The sequence below is a fragment of the Dryobates pubescens genome, chromosome 13 (assembly GCF_014839835.1).
Source record: "Dryobates pubescens isolate bDryPub1 chromosome 13, bDryPub1.pri, whole genome shotgun sequence".
Lineage (NCBI taxonomy): Eukaryota > Metazoa > Chordata > Aves > Piciformes > Picidae > Dryobates > Dryobates pubescens.
The window spans coordinates 12,221,849-12,242,652 of NC_071624.1; the positions used below are offsets into that span (position 1 = coordinate 12,221,849).

Consider the following 20,804-nt stretch of genomic DNA (forward strand, 5'->3'; position numbering starts at 1 on the left):
TTGATTCCTGTTCTGCCTGAGACAGACAACATCATTTAACCCCTTGTTCTTTGGCCTCACTTTCCCTGTCTGTAATAATTACAGGACATTAGAAGACTGATTAATCCATGGTCCAAAGGCAGTCTTCATGTGACAGCAAAAATGGATACTTGCAATAGCAGAGTGAAGGGCAAGGTTTATCAAGAGTTTTGGAAGAGCTACATGACATTCATCTGTCCGAAGATGTTTTACAAACATGTTCCAGCTTCTCAGAACTATTGCAGACTGAACACTAAACAGATCTGTAACATTTACAGAGTTGCTGTCCAGGACCAAAACTTCATTGCCACTGTGACCTGCTTGAGTGTCTTGTTTAAGCCTTCTGAAATTCATTCTTGGTAGCAGTTTAGATCTTAAGAAAAGAAGCCAGAAAGCTGCAAGCATTCTGCTGTCTCTCGCTCAGGAGCTATCCTGCTCAGCCTGCTGTCCACAGCTGCAGCCATTAGCCTGTTATCTTGATGGCAGGTGGATAACCTTAGTGTCATTGTGGTGACCACACAAAGTTTATTTAGATAAACTCAGAAGTTTATTTGCAGTATAAACAGGGTATGATGAGAACCAACCAACCCCAGCAATCCACTCATTCTGTTTACTTAGCTATTGCTCCTGAAAAACAGAAGAGTTGACTAAAACCCTGTCAGGCATTCCTTTTCCATTTGGTTTTTCAAGAGCCTTCTAATTCAGGGGACTTTTATTCCTCAATTATGAAACCTTTCATTGTACTCATGCTCTGCTGTAGTTTTATCTCTAGCAGAGCCAACCCTATACCATTTGAATTTTCACACTGCGATGACCCTGATGTCTTTAAAGCTGTCGACGCAGCACTGAAGAAATACAATGGAGATAGAGCAACTGGCAATCAGTTTGCTCTATACATGGTGATGGAAGCCAAGAGAACTGTAAGTAGACTTTGGGGGCAAAAAAAAAAAAAAGCTGGAATTGTTTCTGTAGTCTAAATCAGATTATCTCCACATTGCTCACGAGAGCAAGCATGACACCAAAGTGTCTTCCAAAAACGTTTTAAAAATCAAAGGAATGACTTGCACAGTAAGACACTCATTACCATGACAAGCAGGGATGTATATTCTGTTCTTATCAACGGGGCTATGTGGGCTGGTGAACTGCTCATTAATGAGAGGACTAAAGAATAGATAATTTCTGTTGCTAATACAATGTGTCTTACTAGTCCACTCTGTTTTCTCCTTTCTCTGTTGGGAATTCTACCCCTTTGCATCATCACTAAGGTTTTCAGCTCAATGGCAAACCCACACTTCTTAAAGAACCTGAATATTATCTTGGCTTGGGAAGAGCTGATATCAAACATAAGAAAGGATGACATAAAATGTGGCTATACTCTGAACAAATTGCTTGCAAATATTATTTGATTGACTCTAGTCCTGAGTCACAGCACAAGGTGGTATTTTAGTCAAACAGAGTGACAGGAAAAAAAAAGAATGAGACATGATCCTTTGCCTGGAGTCCTGTATAGCATTAATCTAACAAAAGGGTATTTACCTCTGAGAGGCATACAAAGACGATTATTACCATAATAATGACAAGCATTACTTTACTTGAAAACAACATTACCTTTTTTTTCTACTGGCTTGGATTTTCAGATGTAAAACACAAGAAACCCAGTACCAGAGAGAATATTTTGCACTCCAAAAATCACAAGATACTTTTAATCAGATAGAAGTTGACCTCAGAAAGGGGACGTGAATTGCTAAATGCCTTACAGTAAACTGCCCAAATCTCCTGGCACCTACCCTCTGGTTTTCCTGTTTGCAAATGGGAGATTTTAGCACGTAGTAACAAAGATTAAAATCTGGCAAACCCTTTACACAATTAACATTAAACAAATTAATAGTCCTACTGTCTACACTGAACTACACACATCCTTAATAACAGGCTACTGCAAGCATCTTTGTATCAGAGCTGCAACACCACCTTCCTTTTGCTGCTGTTGCCAAAGGACAGGTTAATATCTATTGCAATTGTTGTTTATCTTTCCTCCTCTAGATATCCATCTTTCTCTTTCTTAAAAGATCTGAGATGGAAATCAGTTATTACTTTGAATCACTGATCTGACTATAATGTTAAGTAAAAACAGAAAAGAGGAATCTGCAACAGAGAATTCCTTATCTTCAATAGTCTTTTTCTAAAAAGAGTATAGGTTTTATTCATTGCTAGTCTCACAATGTTGAATACATTAATTAAATAGCTGGTTCTTACATATTCATGTACATTCATTATTGATAAGGTAATAAAACATAAAAGCTGACTGGTGAAAGACTGAACCTGCCCCAGTTAAAGGCATAGCTGTTCCTAATAATAATAATGACATAAACAAATAATGTACAGAAATAATGCCTTTTCTCACCTATTTTGTTTACTTACTGAGCTGATTTATTACAGATCTGGAACACTGTAATAGAAAACAGAATTTAGCTCTTTTTAAATCTACTTCCCAGATAGTATAATCTGATGCAGCTCTATAAATGTCAATTTATACCTGCTGAGAATTAAATCCATTATATTTTTAGAGACCTTTCATCCTGTTTTACAACCTGCAAACATTTATCAGGTACCTCTGCACCCCTTCACAGCTGTGGCAATACACAACAGGAATTGAGAGAACACAGAATCTAATTCTACATGAGCATAAATTCAGTATATTCTACCCACATCAGCTCAGCTGCACCACTAAGGCAGGAATTCTCATTTAATTTTCCCAGCACTATCATTTAAGGATAACCAGTGTTAAAGTACAGCAACTGCCAGTATTTGTATTTGAAAAGGCACGTTGGCAGCACATTTTAAGTGGCTGTAAAAGATTAGTAACTTCTGCCTTTATATCTCCCCTAAAGGATGAACAACAAACCTTGCTGTGTGTTTTTGTTATGTTACGGGCTCACTACTCAGTTTACGGCGAGGAGAAAATACCCCCTCACTCATTTCCTTCTGATTACCAACATTGGAAGCATTTCCACTGGCCAGGCCAAACTTTGCTTACTACCACATCTCTAATGCATCTCATGGGATTCCTGAGCCTACCCTGAAGAGCAGCTCTGCCTTTAATGCCGATAGGAAAGCTGCAGGCACTGCCAAAGGCTGTCTCCAGATCATATGCCCTCCTTGCCCCTTTCCCCTGAGTAGGCAGGGCAGATTAAGTACCCTAAAGTAAAGGCAGACTAGGCACTGCCAGGCTGCCTGAGGGTTTCTGGCTGCTGTTGCTGGGCTGCCTGTGGAGATGTACAGAAGGAAAGTAGACAGCTCTGGGAAAAGGCCAGGAGTGAGAGAGGCAGCAAGGAGCATAGTCCAAGCTGGTAATTATGCTAACTGTCCAACCTGCAACTCAAATTTGCTTATTTGGAGTGCATTTGAATATGAGCATAAAACCTAACCACTTCTTTCTGGTTCTAAACTCTTCGGTACTACAAATTAAACTGAAGGTAATTGAGCATCCTGTACCTATGGTATCAATATATTGTAATTGTAGGTAAGGGCTCAGTAATATAAATAGGTAAGGTAATTATTAAACTACCAAGATTTAGAAGACCTAGCATGGAGACCAGCAGCTAATCTGAAACTACACTGTAAAACCTATGGTAACCAATGGATATTATTTACCATTTGACTCTCTTATCTTTTCTCTTGATTTATGGCTATGCAAATGATGACATGCTCATTGTTTTTATCCAGGCAGGTCCTGACCCACAATTCTATGTGAAATATCGAATAAAAGAAACCACTTGTGCTGTAGAAGAAAACAAACTCTGGCAAGACTGTGATTACAAAGCATCTGAAGAGGCTGTAAGTATCTGTCCTCTTTAAAAGTTCTCTGTACAGAAACATCAGCCTAATGACCAAGACTACAGCTACCTGGGGAAAAATACAGTGAAGAATTTCACTTTCTTAGTTGTGTTGCATTTGAGAGCTCATAGGACTAAAGTCCAGTTACACCAATGTTTGTTTACATCTCTAAAGTTCACCATTCTACTTGTGATTTCACCATTGTTATCCTGAATACATGCAGAAGGGAACATTTCAACACTTCAACACTTCAATATGTAGGTTCACTACAAATTCAACATATGATACAAGCACTGTGAGAGTGTGAGGGCTATAAAACTTGCTGTTAATGATTTATAATGGAAACTTGCACAAATAATTGACTTCAGATCTGCCCCAACAAAACTACTGACATAGAAGCCACTATGGCAAAAAAAAAAATCCCAGAGGGCTTTCCGCAGTGCAATATGCCAGAGAACACCTAGAGGAGATACAACTGGGGCACACATAGCATAGAATCTTAGAATTGCTGGGGTTGGAAGGGACCTCAAGGATCGCCTAGTTCCAACCCCTCTGCCATGGGCAGGGACACCTCACACTAGATCAGGTTGCTCAGAGCCACATCCAGCCTGGCCTTAAAAAACCCCCAGGGATGGGGCTTAGCATGCAGGAACACTGCACATTTCCAGGGGAAGTCCCTGTTATTTCACACAGTACACAATGCAAAGAAAGGGATGAAGGTGTTAACACCATTAGGGTCAGTGTGAAATGCCATGTTGACTGCTGCCTATCTTGTACTAGCAGAGAGGAAATTAGGTAAATACACAACTCATATGGACTTCATTTATGAGGATGTGCTCATTTCCGTTATTCTAACTGTACATTCTTCAGTTAATGAACATGCATCAATCATGACACAAAGCCATCTTTCAAATTATCTGCTCCGTTTCTTCTCTACTCTCCTCACAATCAACAGCACCATTCCTTTTTCAGTAACAAAACAGCAAATGAGACATTAGTCCAAATGCAAATATGAGCTTGTTCCCCAACTCAATCTGCAACTGTCAGGTATGTTCAATAGCTAGATGAATATATAGCACTGTATTTTTCTTCAGCAATTTTAAGACAAATGTTGTCATATGTTTTTTGCAGAGCACAGGAGAATGCACAGCTCGAGTTCACATGAGTAATGGTGAAAAAATGAGTAATGTTTCGCAGGACTGTAAAATTTTCCCAGGTATGTAACTGTTTGGGGTAGCATTCCACAAGTATGTTGACAAATATAAATGGGAAAAATACAATACTGAGGTTTTCTGGTAATTTTAGAGGTAGGAGCTCCTTACCTTTCTACTTGGACATTTATAAATGCTCTATTTATAAATACTCTAAGCAACTACATGTTGAAGATGAAATTTCACTTCACTGTCACACACACATAGGCTAAGTCAGTGAAGCACTGGCAGTTTCTCTAGGATAATGAAAACCAGTATGCACACTAAGTTTCTTCAAACACTGGATTTATACCAAGTTAAAGTGAATTTGCTTAAGACCAAAAGCATATCAATCACTTAGAGACTAGATACAGCTTGTCACACATGAATTTTCTATCCTTACTTAGAATTGTGCCAGAAATGATATATGAAAAAAAATTACATGACAAAACAGTACCTTATCTTCTCCAAAATAAAGTTGACCAAAGTATTTCTGTTAAAGTTTATCAATGCAAATATTTAGCCCAACCAAAAAAAAAAAAGAACAACAAAACCATTTTAGTTACAAAATAAAAACCCTGTAGTGATGCAATTATGTGAGACTGTGGTATCTTTTGGATCTTAAGAAGCAGCAGTACTACATTTTCTGAAATACCCCTTTCAACCCAAACCATTCTATGATTTCTTGCCTATAAGACATTCATATATGACTCATGTTCACATAGTAATTTCCTTCATTAGAAAGGGATCACATTGTTTTAAAAGCTTTGAAACCGAGATCTCTATGTGCCTATGCCCATTGTTCCTGCAAGACATATTGAAGCTACTATTACAATATCCATGTAACTACTAGTAGGGAGCCAAGTGCATTTTAACTACAGAAATACCTACCACAATTTCTGAAATGTTTGGCATTTTTTGTGGGGGGCTTCAGTTGTTTTTGTGGGAGGTTATTTTGGTTTTGGTTTTGTTTCGGTTCTTTTTTGTTTCTAATTATCTTGCTTAATGCTCAAATGTCTGTACCTCCAGCCAGCGCGCTTCTAGGGACTGCAGTACACAAAATCTCCATGTTCTGCTACAGAACATAGGCTGCAAGGTTCAGACGCATTTGTAGAGCAAGGGTGACACCTAGTTGCCAGAAAAAGCTGTGTGAATCCCACGGAGAATCCATGGGAAATTTGTACTTGAAGCTTTCCTTAGATAACCAACCAACGACAAACCAACAAACCAAACAAACCCATAAATTACATTAGTTGTATGTGGTCTAAGAAGCTCATCTCTTCTTGCTAAATTATAGCAACTCTGAAAAAAAGATGACACTTGTTCAGCACTTACGAAAATTTCATGGGACCATAGGCAGTTTGGAACTGGGGGTACTGTTGTTTTATTATCTCCCGTGTGATTACTCCCTGAAAACATGGTCATTTTTTCTGTCACATGTATATATTTGCCATTACTGAATCAAAGTAAATGTTGCTAGAAATATGAAGGGCCAGGTTTTGTTCAAGTTCCCCTTGGAGAGCTAACACTTAGTGGTATTGCTTACAGTGAGATATTCTAAATGTACAGAGCATCCAAATCAAATCTAAAGGAAAGTGCAAAACAGTAGACCCTATCTGGTGAGGATTTCTCCACCATGATAGGTACCACACTGTTCAGACTTCATAGTGGAACAGTTTGATCATACTGACCTGGACTGGTTTCCTGGCTGGTGCAAGCTGGCCTAACCCCATTAAAGCCAGTTCACGCCAGCTGAGGATCACGCACACAAATTTTACTTCAATTCCATGGAGACCACATATTGTCCCACTTTCATTCTCAAGCTCACTGAATCATGAAATTAATTTATGTATTGAACTATAAAATTAATTTATGAAAATCCAATCCATGATTACTAGGAAGGAAAGAGACTTAATAGGATTAGTAGTAGGAAACAGAAGTTTGAGCATCCCTGTCAAGCTTGTCTATCCACTGCCAATCCAGTTGGTTAAGCCTGACAGTAACACTGAGTGGTAACTGGCAGCCACAGTGACAAGCAACACCTCAGTAGGACAGCTCAACTATATTCCCTTAGGAGCTCAGAGTCAGAGCAGTTCACATGGGTGAGCCAAAACACTCCTGCCAAAGTCCCCATCCTGTAACACAGTGAGGACAGCAAGCAGCTGCACATGGTGGGTGAGCTCTGAAAAATTTTGAGTACCTCCTTACTTGTAGTGTCCAGTGGCTCTTCCCTGAGTGAATGAGGGATGACTCTGCCTTACTGGTGTCAAAACTATGGGCAAGGTTCTTCAGAGACTCAGTGACTCCTGAACTATGGCTGGATCCAAATGCCATGGATAGCCCCTACCACCACAAACCAAATTATGTTCCTAAATAAAATTAATGCCTTTTGCAGGCCCTGAAACTGAAGTACAGGTTTTGCTGAACACTTCAATTAAAAGCAGGAAAGGGTCTTGCTCATTGAACCTTTTGTCTCATTCCTAGATAGGAAAAAGAAAATCCTGAGGCTGTTTTACATGAAGCCTTATGTTTGTTTGGTTTTTTTTTTGTTCATTTCTTTTCCAGCTACAAAGATAAGAATTGCTGTGGGTACCTGTCTTGGATGCTTCCAGCCTATATCAAGTGACAGTTCAGAAGTGCCAGAAATTCTGAAACAAGCCATTCAAAAATTTAACAGGCACAGTGCTGAACCTGCCCTTTTTAAGCTTGTGGAAATAAAAGAAGCCAAAAGACAGGTTTGTGCATGGGTTTGCTCTAAATTTTACCACCCCCACCACCCCCCCCCCCAAAAAAAAAGCCAACACCAAACCAGGTATACTGGATGTTTCTGATTCTAAAGTGGCTTATGTTTCATAAAGGCTTACAATATGTATCTAGAATGTAGACCCTGGAAATAATTCTCTTATAAATTAAGGAATCATAAAACAGTTACCCAGTGGATTTTCAGAACTGGCAGCATTCAAAAATTTGGATTATCAATAATTTTTTTTTTTCCAATCTGCAGTTGCATCTAACTGGCGTTTAGCACCAGTTTATTTGAATTCGGTGCTGACATGGGCATTTCATGTCATCTCAGATGCTCTTAGGTATCCCACTTGGCTTCCCTCTGAAGCACCAGCAGGAGAAGATCTATCCCAGGTTCTGTGCCAAAAGTGCCAGCCTGCACAGATGTCTCCAATACTCTTTAACCTCTCAAACAACAGCAGGCATCTATGGCTTTGCAATGCAGTACGACCCATATGTCAGCAGCTGCTATACGTTATACAAAGGGTAAACCCCACAAAGGAAAGAGAACAAGAAGAAGCCAGCATGTCACTTGCTGAAAGATTTCTGCACACAAGAAAATTTCACATGCTCACAAGCATTTCTGCTTTGCAAGAAATGGCTGCTCAAGTCACAGAAATATCACGTCATCTGCTATTCCATGCACAATTCCTTCCCTGTGAAGGTCTCTCCTATGGATCTGTGTCATGTTGCTAAGGAAGTGAAGTTTCTTTGCTCTTAACTGGTATATAAGCTGACATCAAAGACAGGCCCTTTGCTTTGAATGTACATGTATTTACTTAGCCAAAATGTCAATTTGTCCCATGATTTCTTTTAGGTTGTCCTCTTTTTATTTACTGATGGTAACAATCCCCTTAGCTTACACAACATTGAAGCCCTGTGACACAGCATCACAGACAGACTGCAATCCCACAGCTGGGAAGAGAGCCAACATGTAACCCTGGTCAACAGAGACTACTTGGAGCCCTCCACTTTAACTGATCAGGGATGGAAAGCTTCTCTAATTTCCCTTTTTTAGCTCAGTGCTACCTGACCCATGTGATGTAGGGAGATTTCATGGGTGCACAGCAGTAGCCAGAGTAAGGAAAACCAAACTGTTTCCTGGAGAGGAAACAAAAAAAAGGGGCAGAAATCTGGACAAAAAGCAGGCAGGGGCAGGTAAAGCCCAAAGCAGACACAATTATGGGTAGAAGATAAACACAGGACACTCAATAAGAAATTATGCCAGTGGTATAAAGTTACATTATTCAGATGCTGTTTTACTATGTCCCATGCTCAGGAACACAGGACTTGCCAAGCTCTATTAGTGCAGTCATCTATCTAGACCAGTTTCCTGTCACTGGGAATAATAAGTCACAGATACTTTGGAGGAAAGTGCAAGAAACCAAGAATTATGAGACTGCAGGCTTGCCAGGAAAAGTGGATTCCAAATACAAACTGCACTTCTAATATATGCATGACTTAGTTTACTTTTTGTATCACAAGGACAAGACTTTTTTTGCTGTCCGTGAATATTCTATGGCTCAATGACGGCAAATTGATTTGATAGATGGAAGGTACTAGAAGAGCAGTTTTGCTTTTTTTTTTTGCTAATCACATTTAATAGTTTAATTTCCAAATTTGTATTGGTTTACATAATGTATCTGTTCCAGGTGGTAGCTGGATGGAATTATATAATTAAATTTGAAATTGAGGAGACTAATTGCTCCAAAGACCAATTTCAAGATTTAACTCCAGAGTGCAAAACCACTTCTAGAGGGGTAAGTAATCTTTAAAATCTATTTAGCAAGAAGGTATCATATTAACAAATAATTATGGAGCTCTGAAGCCAGAAAATCTATAGTCTTGCTTCCCTTTGTGAATGAAGTTTAAATCCAGGCTTAGAGATAACTGTCTGTTCATGACATTAGAATATATACGTCTTCTCAATCAGCAATGATGACCACTGAAGTGGTAACAGATTACTCTATAGGATCTAAACATCCTCATCCAAACAGTAGATTACTTGAGAAGTTTTATTATTCAAGGAGTTATTCAAAAGCAACCCAAAAAGCAATAATTAAAATGAGCACTGTTTTTCCAGCTTAAGACCTATCTTCTAAGAACAGCAAGTAGAAGAATTTTTACTTAATTCCTACCACAGTCCAAATAAGTGGAATTTATTAATAAACATGCATACTCTAGCTAAACAATGCTGCACAAATAGGTACTTCCTCAGCTTTTTTGACCTGAAACAGAATTAAGTGTCCCAAACCCTGAGAGTTGTTCTCTCAACCAGTCCCCTGGACCAGATCACCATGAGGTCAGGCAGCACTCCTGCAAATTCAATGCAGAAGACAGGAAAGCAGAGTCATAATGAAGAGTGGTGGTAAATGGGGGAGGAAAAAACCACAGGACTTGCATCTGTTTCAGCTGTTGTGGAAGTGCACTATTGAGTGTGACATTCAAGAGCCTCTCCTGTTACAAAATTGCTCCTTGGATGTCTCAAAAAATATTTCAGAATGTTTCAAGCGCATTAATTGTAAAAGGAAAGAATGACAACACTGGCAGTTAACAGGAGAGTGAGACAGACTAACTGGAGCAAGTCTCTCCGTTACTGCACCTGCCCTTAAACCTTAAGCTCATTCACACACTGCTTTGATTGTGCAAGGTTTGAGGGATTGGATCTTTATCACTTATCTCCTAAACTGTTAAGCAGCCTTGCTAACAGATCATTGACTGACATTAGAATCTGATATTCCAGGAACATTCCATATCGTGGAATGACCAAATTCCATGGAAGTTGTTTCATACTGTTATTCAGCTCTGTATTATTCATTTTGAAATGTAAAGATTAGGATTGCATCCTGCATTGAGCATCCATCTGAACCACAGAGTTGGGCATTGTGTCACTCTCCCTAGCCTGGAGAATAAGACTTATCTTGATTTTTTTTTTCCTAAACCACTGCTAAGCACATTTTCTAATGGACAATATTTTCTGTAATAGCACTAAGATCTTGAATTGTCAGTAATTGTTCTCATTCTGCAGTTGGGTTTCCTTTAAAGTTTCTGATAAGGGATTTCACTGAAACCTTTTTGAAAAAAAAATGTTTTCAACAAGTCTCTTTGCCCACTTTTGTTGATGCTTTTGCAGAACTTTGATAAATCTGCAAAACACAACTTCCGTTTACAACAAAACCCCCGCTCTCGCCTTGATGTATTCATTCTCCACCGTTCTTTCCTTATTACCATTTGTAATCACTTGAATGGTACAGGCATCAGTTTTATGGGCCTATAACCTTTTCAAAACAGAACAGCATCAATGTCTGCTTCCTTCCAGCTCTCAGATATCAAGGCAGTTTTAAGCAAGCCACCTACCACAGTTCCTTTAGAACACCTGAGTAAATACAAAGAAACTCGGAAATGTTTGATTTGTTAATTGTGTAATCTTCTTTTTGGTCTTTACAGTTTAGGGCAGAAATTCCAGTGAGTTACCCATAAAATAGGATTCTGGCCTGTAAACATCCCCATTTCCTTCAGTAATGAACACATACAAACGGTTCATTTAGATTCTCTTTTACAGTTTTATTTTCTCTGAGCGGTTCTTTTGAACCCTGATCATTTACTGGCTCTACAGACTGTCAGGCTTCTCGCTCTCACTTTATTAGAGGGAGAAAAGAATAATTAGCAGCATGTTTGACTTACTCTGATAGTGAGAAGGTGCTAGGATGGGAGCGTCTTCATTATTTCTAAATAATAAGGAACTGTTTTGGGCTTTTCACTCCAGCGTGTAGGTCAATGTGAAGCCAAAGCCTTTGTAAATCTTCAGGCACAGATCGCAGATATCGCAAGCAAATGCAAGTTTCCAGGTATGTAGTAGGCACTATCAGTTCTGAAAGTTCTGCAGCTTTCAATGTTGTTGTTTTTTTTACAACTGTAAAGACAGAATTAAAATGCAAGAAATGAAAACATGGTAACAAGACTAAAAAAGCACTGCATCTTAATGAAACATTACCACAGAATTTTTCACTTCCTGCAAGTGTTTCATATGCAGTCACATTTTATCATTTGCATACTGCCCTACTTCTGTGACATAGAGCTGCTTCCCGATTCTCAACTGGAGATTAAGAGAGAGAGACTCCAAGAGTGCAATTGTCCCACAAAAATCTGTTCATGTTCCACCACAATGACAAGGGAGTTCATGTTCTCCTGTGTAAAGAACTTTCCCGAGAGCTCCAATGTAGTCTTTTGAAAGGCAAAGGCACTGAGCACTTTAAGTTGTCAAAAAATGGTAATTCACCTATTGATACTATCATTATTTATTTCTTAGTGCATGGCTATACTTACATTTGATATATTAGAGGCCTTTCCCCCTCCCCCCTAGTAAATAAATTACTTAGAATAAGTAAGTTCATTACAGTTGAACTCCCAAGTAATTTTCTTACTGTTAATTCTTCCTGCAGCCATCTTTTTGGACACAGGTTGTCATCAATCCACAGCCTTAGAGCAATGAATACAGTACTACTCCATGCAGTAAGAGCTGCATTCTCATCTGTTCAGACTTGCTTTACTTCAAGAAATTAACACACTCTTTTACTGGCACCTGTTTCACCTGAGTCAGGTCCTCCCATACATATAGTAGGTGCATCCCTGTTTGCTAGCCACCCACGAATGGTACACACAATTCTTGTTTTGACAAAACTGTTAAGTGGCCAATGTGACACTTGGAGCTGAAGCAGTGCTCTTTTAGACAGGCAAGATACAAAAATGCTGAATGTATAAAACTAAAAAGATATTTTGGTTTCATCTGATAGACCCAAACACAAAGCATTCCAGAAGGCAGAATTTTGTAACTGGTTTCCCCAGTCTTTATTTACATTGACTCTTTTGTTCCTTAGATATGATGATTGTTGATTTCTTTCAGTTGAAGACACAGCAATTCCTGCCACTCGTACTGGTTGTTCAAAGACTATCCCAAATGACCATCCAGAACTAAAGGAACTACTCAAGGTTTCTATGCAGAAGTACAACTTGGAAAGCAACGATGACTTCTACTATAAAGCTGGAGAAATAGAAGCAGCAACAGTTCAGGTTGGGATATACCACAGACATAAACAGTAGATATGGCAGTGTTAATGGTTTGAGCCCAATGTCATCTGAAGTTTGTACTTGGAGAAAAAAAAAAGATATTTCAAACCTAAGTATTGATACATGTGGTAACTGAAAGATCCATGCAGTTTTTTCTTGGAAAATGTTATCCCTTTTGGCTTGTGTTCAGAAGTTGTTTAAAAATCTCCCATCTCTTGATTTTTTTATTTTCCTGGAGTAATGTGATTTTAAAAGCATGGGACAGAAGCTGACTTAAGTCATCTAATTTCTTGATATCTACCCCATTTTTAGAATCACAGAATTGTTAGGGTTGGAAGGGACCTCAAGGATCATCCAGTTCCAATCCCCCTGCCATGGGCAGGGACACCTCACACTAGATCAGGTTGCTCAGAGCCACATCCAGCCTGGCCTTCAAAACCTCCAGGGATGGGGCTTCTACCACCTCCATGGGCAACCTGTTTCAGTGTCTCACCACCCTCACAGTGAAGAATTTCTTCCTAACATCTAATCTGAATCTACCCATTGCTATTTTTGTTCCATTCCCCCTAGTTCTATCATTACCTGACACCCTAAAACATCCCTCACCAGCTTTCTTGTAGGCCTTCTTAAGATACTGGAAGGCCACAATGAGGTCTCCTCAGAGACCTTACCAGCCTTTGTAACCGACCTTAGAATCCTACAGTAGAAAAGTAGAAACAACCCACTCGATCCACCACACCAATATTCTCTCTGTTATTTTAAGCACTGTACACTCTACAGTAGGTGTAAGCTCTATGAAATGAGGCTTCCTAATTTCCCAGAGAAATATAATCAAATAAAGACAAACAAGGACCCAAGAGGATAATACTGATCAGCATTAGGAGTTGCCTTGTTTACTGCCCCAACACATCAAACCAGAGGTTTAAGACAGTGGAGTAGTTCAGAAAATGCTTTGCCAACCTCTCCTAAGTATGAACAGTAGCACTGGAGAAGGCCCTAAAAGCATACCAGAATTTTTCTGCTTAGCTCACAGTATCTTACTAATAATATCTATGCTTTTTCTTCTCTTAAACATTTTTCTTCTTTCAAACTTTTTGCTTTTCTCGCTTCCAACATCATGACTGATATTAGCATACATACATCTTAAAAAGTAGACAGATTTTAATGTTTTGCCTGTTGTCTCTGAAGCAAGATATATTATCTTGGGCTCTCTAAAAAATACTCATAAGAGAGCTCGTACCAGGTACATTCTAGCAGCCATGCAGTTTCTCTGTTTAATGCATTTGGCAAATACATTAATTTTCAACTGAGCCTGCTCGTCACACAGTTCATTTTACTCGCATTCCACTTTTCTTACATCATACTTGGCTCTCCAAGCAGTGTCTCTAATGATTTCATTTGTTATTAATGAAATTAACACAGCCATCCAATAAAACAAAGCTAAAACTGTGGGCCTGATAATATTCTGACCTTTCTGTTTCCTTCAATGCTGGAATTTCTGAGAATGGAAACTGGAGCAAATAAGTCAATTAGAAGCAGATAGGTTTGCTGCCAAATATTTTAATATTGTTCTTTAACATAGGCTGCCCCAGTGGTAAGGGCTTGGAGAAGATGAATAGTATAAACTTGTAGAAAAACATCTTTCCTGTGAACCCTTTTCAATGAAATGCCTTCACCCCAGAAAGCCTTCTTGCTAATTTTTCAGCTGGTTGCGGGACGAAACTACCATTTAACATTTTCAGTCTGGAAGACAAACTGCTCAAAGACAGAGTTTGAAGAGTTTAATGAATACTGTGAAGCCACATCAGAGAGTGTAAGTAATGACGACGTTGCCAACTGTACTGTTCCTAATGGACAAATTCATTTGCACCAGAAATCATAAACACTTAAGTAAAAACACATCCTGAGTTCTGTTACCTCTTTCACTAGACCTCTGTTTCAGCTAGGACAACTTTCTCTGTAACCTAAGGCCATGACAACAGCAATAAACCACAAAGCTCAAACTGAGTCCCTCCAACTGCAGGATCAGTGCTCAATGCAAACCAAAAGGAATTTTCTTCTGATAATAATGAAGCAGAGAAAGGAGGGGAGGAAGCTGCTGCAAAATGAAATAGCTACAATATTACTGACACTGTGGACTTGCAGCTAAGTAAAACATGAGATTGGCATGTTACTGATGTACAATGGAATGGTGTTTCTGGAGTGCATGCTGCTTATACTGGGAAAATGTGTTCCAGGCACTGGAAATAATGCTGATAGGGCCAGAAAACATTGGCAAGGGAGTTGGTTGGAAAGGAAAGGCTTTATTTGCCTTTTCTTTTCCCATCACATGAACAGTATTTGCCTGCAAGGTTTTAAAACCTGTTGGTGCAGCAGGCACCAAATAGGGGAGGAAAAAAAAAAAAAAAGCCTTTCTCTCAATTTTCCAATTTTTAGTAGGAGAAATACCATCAACAAACAGTATTCCTTAGTAATATCCTGAAGATTAAACAGTTAGTGCTCCAGAAGTGATGGAGATGAAAAATTCTATTTTACAAGACCACATCTCCAATCCAAAGTTGAATTGAAGTGTTCATACAGGCATACTACAACCTCAAAAAGCTAAGCAGTGATGTGTCCCAATACAGAAGGATGGATTTCATAGGTATTTGTGCAACCTTCCAAGTATATTTGTATTTTAAAATACTATTTAATAATTCTTCTTCATGCAGGATGCTTTTCCTTTGTGTCTGATGCTCTGTTATCTCAATGTGCTGATTTTTATTCTGTCAATAGGTACGCATGCCATGTGAAGCACAAATTCATGTGATCCCATGGGAGAATAAAATCCTTCCCCAGATTAACTGCACTAAAGAACGGTCAATGGTATGATTCCTCTTCATTACTCATAATCAAAAGTAAAGCATAGAAGAAAAGCTGTCATTAAATTCTTTACCCATTCCAAATCATCACATATTTTGCACCAAAACTAAAGGAACATGTAGCTCTTTTAATGACCTCAGTAATGCCACACGCCTCCCTCTCACCTGCTAACCTCAGCCGCTTGCTACACCCCAGTCATTTTCACCACAACACCACAGTGATTACAGGAATACAAAGGCAACAGGACAAAGAGAACATTCTGCTGGTTGACTGCTCCCTTCTATTATCAGTTAAGCTCTGAAGTATCAAGCCTCATCAGCTCCTTTGAATCACTATTCATACTAGGTTTAAAAACTGAGACAAAAATGTATTTGGCAACACAGTACTTACACTCCACCATTTCAAAAGCATCTGTGAATCTTTTCATATTAGTAGAGTAGCAGATCTCCTGCCATGAGCTGTCAGTCTCTGCAGGAAGATTTTTCCACTTCCTTCCTGCCCACCTCTGTGATTAACTAGCCCTGAACATGGGGCACTTTGAAAATTTCAGGCTGGAATACAGGTCTTTTTTATTATTATTATTGGAACTTTTTTAGTTCTGCTGATTGCAGGGTTTTTAATAAAAGCAGGGAGAAGGAGAGAGAATACATTGAATAGAGAAGATACACTGAATAATGTGAGATAATTTACAGACACAATCAGTACTTCACTGTGCTCAGCACCTTTGTAACTACCTATGCATTCATTAGGTGCCAACTAATAAATGTCTCTGCTCTTTGTTTTCACTACAATATTGTATCCATAATAACTTGCAACTTCATCTCCATCCCAAACAACTCTGATTTGCAGCTACATAATGATCAGACACTTTGGTGGACAGAGACGAAACCCATGTTGGATAGTGACTGTACACCATGCATTCAGCCTTTGTCTTCTAGTTGACTAGTGATGGGGAAACAGATTACTCACTGACAACTGAATGATTCATACAACCAGCCTTAAGCTGCATCTGCTATTTCTAAGCAGTCTTACATACTGCGTCTGTCAAATCTAGAAACCTAAAATTGAACATTTCATACACTGAAACAACCCAGATCTTTCAAATATTCTGGTATTCAGACTACTCAGAGATGTGCTAGCCTTTAGCATGAACTGGTTTTATACACTGAAGGACACAGTCTCAGGCTGCATCAGGGGAGGTTTAGGCTGGAGGTTAGGAGGAAGTTTTACACAGAGAGAGTGATTGCCCATTGGAATGGGCTGCCCGAGGAGGTGGTGGGGTCGTCGTCGCTGGGGATGTTCAGGACGAGGCTTGACAGGATGCTTGGTTGCATGGTTTAGTTGATTAGGTGGTGTTGGATGATAGGTTGGACACGATGATCTTGAAGGTCTCTTCCAACCTGGTTTATTCTATTCTATTCTACTCTAAAAAGTGCATTTAGTCCTAGAAATCAACTGTACAGGAATCAGTACATGTTTTATTCTCTATAGCATCATTCCCATGTGAAGCTGACAGAGTTTCAGTGTCATACAAATTGTAAGTTTAACATATACCTGCTGAAATACTCTGGAGTTGTTTAGGAGGATGTTTATGTTTTCATGCTTATCACAGATAGAAAAGATAATTAGTTTACCTTAAAAATCCAGTAACACATTTTGCTAAATGACTCATTGTACTGCAATAAGCCAACTTCTGGATTTCCCAAATCTGAAGCTATTGGTTTTGTTCATTTAACAAATATATCTATTACTGCAATGTTTTTCAGTCTGTACTTCTGAGACGGCCTCCTGGATTCACACCTTTCCGAAGCACTGCTGCACTAGAACTACCAAACGAAATTTTATGCACTGATAAAAATGAAGAAGAAAGACAAAGTCCAGGTGAAGATATGAGAAGAGATGGTGGACAAGAACCAGCAGGCGAAGGTGAACTTGAGCACAAGCACAGGCATAAACATGGACATAAGCACAGGCATGGACATAAAAAAGATCAGGAGTTTGGCAAAAGGCATAGGGATGAACTTGCTTGTGGGCACAGAAATGGACATGGGTGTGGGCATAAAAAACACAGTAAAATGGGAAACAAACATCCTAACTCCAGATCTTCTGAGGAGTCCAGTGAAAGGGGGGTTAATCAAAATGAAACACTCTCATCAGTCAGTGCTGAAACAGCAGCAGGGCTAGTTAATCCAGGGGGTGCAAGAAAGGAAAGCAGTACTCATGCAGAACCACTAATTCTTCCTGATACTTCTTTATTTAATGGGTTGCCAGATCGCACAGAATCAACCTCCCCCAGATGTCCTGGAAAACCGTGGAAACAAAATACAGACCTCCCAGCGCCTCCTAGCTTTCCCAGAGAATTCACAGATGAGGATCTCTTGCCTCCTGCAGTAGAAAACACTGACCCAGCAACAGAAGACTCAACACCTCCTGAAAACAAAGACTTTGATCTCTTAGATGCTTTAGTATAATTCAAACATTGAAGGGCCTTTTCAGATATTATATGTAGAAAAATAAGAAAGATACTACCTTTTGAAATGTATGAAATGTGAAGAGGCCAATTTTTTATTCTGTTAGCTAAGATACTCAATAAGGTGACCAACACTTCTGGGGACCTAAGGCAATAGGGCACTACTCTGCATTTTCATATATTTGCAAAGATGTTATTCAGGCAATGGAGCCAATGATTCAGAACCAGGATAGCAAAGGGACCAGACAAGTCAATATTCTGCTACAGGAGTTTAAACTGTATCTCATCTGCCTAAGGTTGCTGTAAACACAAAGTGAACCACGGCATCAAATGTTACTGTATCATGCTTAAAATGATGGCACAAAGAATTTTGTATATTACATGATGAATATCAATTAAATTTAGGTAAGAAAAGGGAAGGCCAATATAGAGCAAGAGTGTATTTCTTAGATATATGAACTAATATTTAATTTACTGGAGTGCACAGTTTGAAGAACAAAATAAAATAAAGGAACCTGTTTGTTTTACATGACAATTGCTTTAAACAAATTAATATTACCACCAGTCCATCACAAGCAGGCTGTTCTGCTGAACGAGATAACAAGCACAGCTGAGAGAATCCTAAACAAGGCAGCTTTATTATTCCTTATGCATATTATGTTAACTACCATAGAGGCACTATGACTGGCAGATTTTCATGTGCCAGAGGTGCATAAATATTACAGATAAGATGACAAAATTGCAAACACTTGAGCTACCTAAAAATCTGTCTGCTTTCTTCCATTATAAGGTTGTATGTAATTTGGAGACTGGACTGAAGTTTCTGTGCTGGTATCTAACAAAGGTTGATTTTATGTTTTTTAAGCTAAAAACCACCAAATACTTCTGAAAAATTAAAGTATTAAAATGTTTTCCCCTCTGCATGGACCCAATAATGTATTCAGCTGACAAAACATCCAGCAATAGATGAATAGTGCCAGTTCACCAGTTTGTATCCCTACTCGGTTCTACAAAAGGTTATTGCTCCAAAAGGTAACACTTCACTGATTTTGTTGTAAAAGACCACATTGCTTGAAACTACAGCATAAGTATCCTCCAGCACAGCCACACAGACAGAAAGGACATTCTCTGAAACTGTTCATCCCACCTGCTGGGACTGCTGTGGCATCAAGATTACAGACTCCATAGATGGGACTGTGTCCTTCTTTTGCCATCACCTCACTGGTGAGGAAGTACTAGACGGAGGACTATTGAGAGAACACAACACAGATGAATCAACAGGATCAGGAGGTCTTGGCAGAAAAGGTCCAGGAGGATCTTGAAAGAGAAGATAACTACAAGGAAAGGTCAGAAGACACAGAAGTGGAAAGGACACAGGCAGGGTGGAATTATATAGACGGGGTGAAAAGAACAAAAAACCCATAGCAACATCATGGCAAAAATGGAAACAGAGTGAAGGGAATGAAGAAGTGGGTGAAGATAGCATGGGCAAGTTGCAAAAATAAAAAGCAAAAAACTTTTGCAGGACAGGAGAGTCCCCTACAAATCTCAGACCCTAACTCATATACATTCCCTGACAGAGCAGGCACACTTCCCCTCCCCAGTGCCTGGTTCCTACAGATGTAAAATAACCACAATGTGAGCAGAATTGCTCAGCCCTTCTGATTGTGTCATGACTGGTGATGTATCATCAGAACCATTCTACATCCTTTCTTTCTGAAAACAAAGTTACCAGTCATGCAACTTTGCCCTCTAAGGGAAGACACAAAAATAATAATACCTGGCTCTATAACTAATCAAATTCTGCTTTCCCCCCCTACCATTCATTTCCTTTCAGGATAAAATACACGGCCTCTTTTCTTTTTAGCTTATGACAGGCACTAAATTTACAAAGCCAGGCAAAGGAAAGCCTTGAGTTATCTTTAGTTGTTTTCTTCTTTGTTTGGGCTTTTTTTTTTTTTTAAACCTGCATAATTGGTAAGATTTTGACTCTAACTGGGAACTCAGTGTATGCTGTATTATTAAAAGGAGTATAAACTCAAAAAGCTTTTTCTTTATATTACTGTAACAGTGTAATTAATTCATGTAAAATTACAATAAAAAATAATAATTCACAGTTCAGAAAAACAGTTTTCTTTCTGCCTCTGATCTCTTTCATCTACATGAAGACAGGCAGACTCTTGACAAAGCTCACACCCATGACCACAAGTAGTGAGGCACAGATTGAATGGTCAGTGCCAGGACTTCTAGATTGGCGACTCCCTTGAATTTATCACATGCTATAGTGATGAGGTTTTGCTAATGTTTAACACAAAGAGATCAATTTCGACTTTGTGTTTTTTATGCCGTTAAAAAAAAAAAAAAAGGAAATAATTACTTTTAAGTTATATTAAAATTCTGGAATAAAAATCAAAGTGTTTCAGTCTACAAATTTTGAAACAGGATGTTCTGGTGTTTTTAGAACCGCACATTTCAGTTTCTCATTGATGGGTTCCCACAGAAGTTTTAATTATAACAAAACAACACTTTCTGATGGAAAAATAAGCTGCCAGAAAATTACTGACCGGGATGTTACAGAT

At 38.9% G+C, this 20,804-nt stretch overlaps 1 protein-coding gene across 1 annotated transcript; it reads left to right on the forward strand.

Moving 5' to 3' along the window:
• The first annotated feature begins 618 nt into the window (after window positions 1–618).
• Window positions 619–18,248, forward strand: KNG1 (kininogen 1). The gene is made up of 11 exons (XM_054166570.1): window positions 619–938; window positions 3,742–3,852; window positions 4,984–5,068; window positions 7,608–7,777; window positions 9,479–9,586; window positions 11,593–11,674; window positions 12,730–12,896; window positions 14,599–14,706; window positions 15,669–15,758; window positions 17,522–17,681; window positions 18,027–18,248. Exons 1-11 carry the CDS (start codon window positions 744–746, stop codon window positions 18,224–18,226), a joined length of 1,476 nt encoding a protein of 491 aa, XP_054022545.1. The 5' UTR covers window positions 619–743; the 3' UTR covers window positions 18,227–18,248.
• The last annotated feature ends 2,556 nt before the right edge of the window (window positions 18,249–20,804 follow it).